Source organism: Charadrius vociferus, unplaced genomic scaffold (assembly GCF_000708025.1).
Source record: "Charadrius vociferus isolate BGI_N301 unplaced genomic scaffold, ASM70802v2 scaffold56, whole genome shotgun sequence".
NCBI classification, from domain to species: Eukaryota; Metazoa; Chordata; class Aves; order Charadriiformes; family Charadriidae; genus Charadrius; species Charadrius vociferus.
Genome location: NW_009649057.1, coordinates 1234332 through 1237788, shown reverse-complemented (window position 1 = coordinate 1237788; position 3457 = coordinate 1234332). Strand labels below are relative to the sequence as shown.

The window sequence follows — 3457 nt, the reverse complement described above, 5'->3', positions numbered from 1 at the left end:
CCTGCCGTGCTGTATCAGCTGGGGGAAGCAGAGGCTGGGCTGGGGCAAGAAGTGCCCAAGGACACTTCAGCCTCTCCTCAATTAACAAAGGTCTAATCAGCTCTCACCTTTCTTGCCAGGTCGCCCGGATATCGGGTGTGACAGCGGAGATGCAGCGGCTCATGGGAGTGAGCTCTGGCATGGAGCTGCTCACCCTGCCCCACGGCCACCAGCTCCGCCTTGACCTGCTGGAACGGTACGGCATGCCACGGTGGAGGCGAGCCCACTGGGCTGCCCCACATGGCACAGCCCGGCTCTCCTGGGGTGTCTCCAGCTTGGCACAGGGGTTCTACTGCACCTCACGGGGTGGAGGAGCGCCGGCCAAGCCCTGGGAGCATCCCCAGCCTCCCCATACTGACCCCGCTCTGTGTCTTGCCCCACGCCAGGTTTCACACCATGTCCATCATGATTGCTGTGGACATCCTGGGCTGCACGGGCAGCACGGAGGAGCGGGCGGCCCTGCTCCACAAAACCATCCAGCTGGCTGCCGAGCTGAAGAGCACCATGGGAAACATGTTCAGTTTTGCGGCTGTGATGAATGCCCTGGAAATGACACAGGTACAGGGATGGTCCTTTCATCCTCATGGCCTGAGCTCAGTCCCCTCACCCAAAACACATTCCTCTCCCTGTGTCCTGCGAGCTCTGACACCCATTGGGGTGGGAGAAGGGGGAAAATGCCCAGAGTAGGAGGCGAGGGGCCACATGTGCTGGGGTGTAAGCAGAGGAGGGGAAGAGCTGTCCCCTCTGTGGAGCAGACAGCCCAGTCCTGCTGGGATCTGATTGTTTTTCGGTGGTTGGGCTTTTTGTTTTGTGCTGGGCTGTGTTCCTGGGAGGAAATGAATCTGCCCTCTGGTACAATACAAATCAGTCTCAAGGCTGTGGCAGCAGCATCTCCGGGCCACACTGCTCCCTTTGGAAGATGAAAGGAGATTAAAATTCAATTTTAAATCGAGCCCAGCTGGGAAGTCTTGCTTCCTGCCTACACAAAGGAGGTTGAACGGCTGCCCCCTCCCTGTGTCTCATCTTCAAGGACGCTGCGACGCGGGGAAGCTGCTGTCCTGGGGCACTGGGAGGGGGAGAAATCCTGAACCCAGCCTCGGTGCCAGGGATGTGCCGTCTCTGGCCACGAGTGCTGGTGGAGGCGGCTGTTTTGGGGAGCAGCAGACACTGTTGCGTGCAAGGCTGGGGGCCATAGCTCTGGGGCCAGGCTCTGGGAGCACCTTGCGAGCTCAGTGCCTGGGGGCTGTGATGCCCCCCAGCACCCTCCATCGGCCCCATCTACTTTCAGATCGCCCGGCTGGAGCAGACCTGGATGGTGCTGCGGCAGCGGCACACGGAGGGCGCAATCCTCTATGAGAAGAAGCTCAAGCCATTCCTGAAGAGCCTGAACGAAGGGAAAGGTAACAGGAGCAACTCCCCTTCTCTCGCCTGCCTGTTCCTTCACGCTTCATCTGGGCATGGCTTCACTGGAAGGGGATGTGTTTGAGAGCACTGACCCTCTCCCAGCCAAGGCCAGACGCTTCCCCTCTGGCTGCCGAACTGCCCCAGCACCCGGCAGGGCCTGTTTGGCCTCGGCTGCCCCTTCCTTCCCAAGGAAGCATTTCATAACTAAATAAAACCAGCAGCTGGGCACAAACACAACTTGGCTGAGCCAAACCCTTGTGCTCGCATGGCAGTGCGTGCCAAGCCGAGGGGACAGGGCAGCCAGTCGGGTAAGATGAAAAGCCACATCTCTCCAACACCCAGCGCTCCGGGCTCTGTAAACTTGCTCCCCATTGCAGCCCCGGGAAGCACGGACGCAGCTCGAGCAGGGACAGCAGCGTTCCCCTCCCAGCACAACCAGAAAGCCCAGCTGGGAGGAGCTGGTGTTGAAAGAGGCAATGGCCCCAGGCACAGCGATCGAAGAGCCACAGCCACTGCTGTGCTACAGCTGAGCCTTAAAGCCTCTCGTGGGAGCACGGTGGCAACCTGCCTTTGCTGGGCTGTGTGGCCACAGGAGCATTCTGCAGAGCTGGGGCAGATGGGGAGGGGGATGCAGCGGCACAGGGCTGCGCAGGGTCCTCAGGGTGCCTCTCTCCACAGAAGGGCCACCGCTGACCAACACCACCTTTCCCCACATCATGCCCCTCGTGACCCTCTTGGAGCGGGACGAGGCTCTCACGGACAGCCCCGAGCCCTGGGAGGCCACTGACAACGGCGTGGAGGGGGTCATGGCCCACCTGGAGGCGGCACGGATGGTGGCCCACCACGGCGGGCTCTACCACACCAATGCTGAAGTGAAGCTGCAGGGTAAGCGATGGGGACAGCAGAGCCCCTTTCCCTCTGCTGCATTCCGAGTATGCAGCTCCAGCCCAGCACCAGCCGGAGCATCCCACGGGCGCAGGGTCCCCATCCCACCCCGGGGAACTGACTCTCCCTCCCTGCAGGTTTCCAGGGCAGAGCAGAGCTGCTGGAGGTCTTCAGCACCGAGTTCCAGCTGCGGCTGCTCTGGGGCAGCCGTGGGGCCGAGAGCAGCCAGGCCGAGCGCTATGAGAAGTTTGACAAGGTCCTCACCGCCCTGTCCCACAAGCTGGAGCCAGCGGTGCGCTTCAGCGAGCTGTAACCACCCCGAGTGCTGGGAGACGCCCCCAGCTCCCAGCCTGCCCCCCCCAGCAGCTGCGGTGCAAGGGATGGGGCCAGGCACCTGGTACCAGGAGGAGAGATGGCCCAGAAAGGAACTGAGGCAAGGATTGGCAATTTTAGGACAGAGGAGGAAAACCAGCCACGTCCCATCTACCATCCACCTCCTCGGGACATGACAGGCTGGGGAGTCTGCCCCCCTCCCCTGAGGGATGGGGACAGTGTCTGGACAGGCCAGTGCCAGTGTCCACCATCCAGCCCCACCGAGGTCCAGGACTACACGGTGCCCTTCACCTCGCCCTTTGGTTTCGTTTCTTTTCCACCTCTGTCTTGCCCACAGCTGCTGGATCCCGCTTGTAAATTGTTTTCACGATCACTTCTCGATGTACAGACTTGTGAAGGACGGTTCTTGTTGTAAATAATTAGGCTCATTCATTTTGTCTTGTAAATACATGTACATATCTCATGGGTTTGGTTCTTACATACAATAAACTTTTACGCTGTTCCTCGAGGGGATCCCCTGTCTCGTGGGAGTCATTTGAACGAGGCGCCGGCCCCCCGGGGAGAGCAGAGCCTGGGGAAGGGCTGGTGAGGGGGACCACCATGCTGAACCCAGCCCTGCCTGGCCCCTGGACGCCAGTGGTGGCCCAGTGTGGTTGCCCCAACCCCCCCTTCCCCCTGCAAGGGGCTACCGGGATCACCAAAGCACACGCCGCGCCGCAGGACAGGCGGGAGGCGGGGCAATAAGAGCCAGGCCCCGCCCCCGCGCTCTCTGACCACGCCCCGCCCCTCGTAGCCC

General features: G+C 61.3%; 2 protein-coding genes across 2 annotated transcripts in view; both read left to right on the top strand.

Annotated features, from left to right (window-relative positions):
• The window catches only part of SH2D3C (SH2 domain containing 3C), a 25459-nt gene extending 22818 nt beyond the window's left edge, over positions 1-2641 (top strand). Inside the window, exons 8-12 of the mRNA XM_009888033.1 lie at positions 120-235; positions 426-597; positions 1328-1439; positions 2122-2328; positions 2466-2641. Coding sequence (XP_009886335.1) covers positions 120-235; positions 426-597; positions 1328-1439; positions 2122-2328; positions 2466-2641 — 783 coding nt within the window. The remainder of the gene's footprint in view (positions 1-119; positions 236-425; positions 598-1327; positions 1440-2121; positions 2329-2465) is intronic.
• A 192-nt stretch (positions 2642-2833) lies between these two features.
• The window catches only part of TOR2A (torsin family 2, member A), a 4066-nt gene continuing 3442 nt past the window's right edge, over positions 2834-3457 (top strand). The window contains exon 1 of the mRNA XM_009888080.1: positions 2834-3014. Coding sequence (XP_009886382.1) covers positions 2834-3014 — 181 coding nt within the window. The remainder of the gene's footprint in view (positions 3015-3457) is intronic.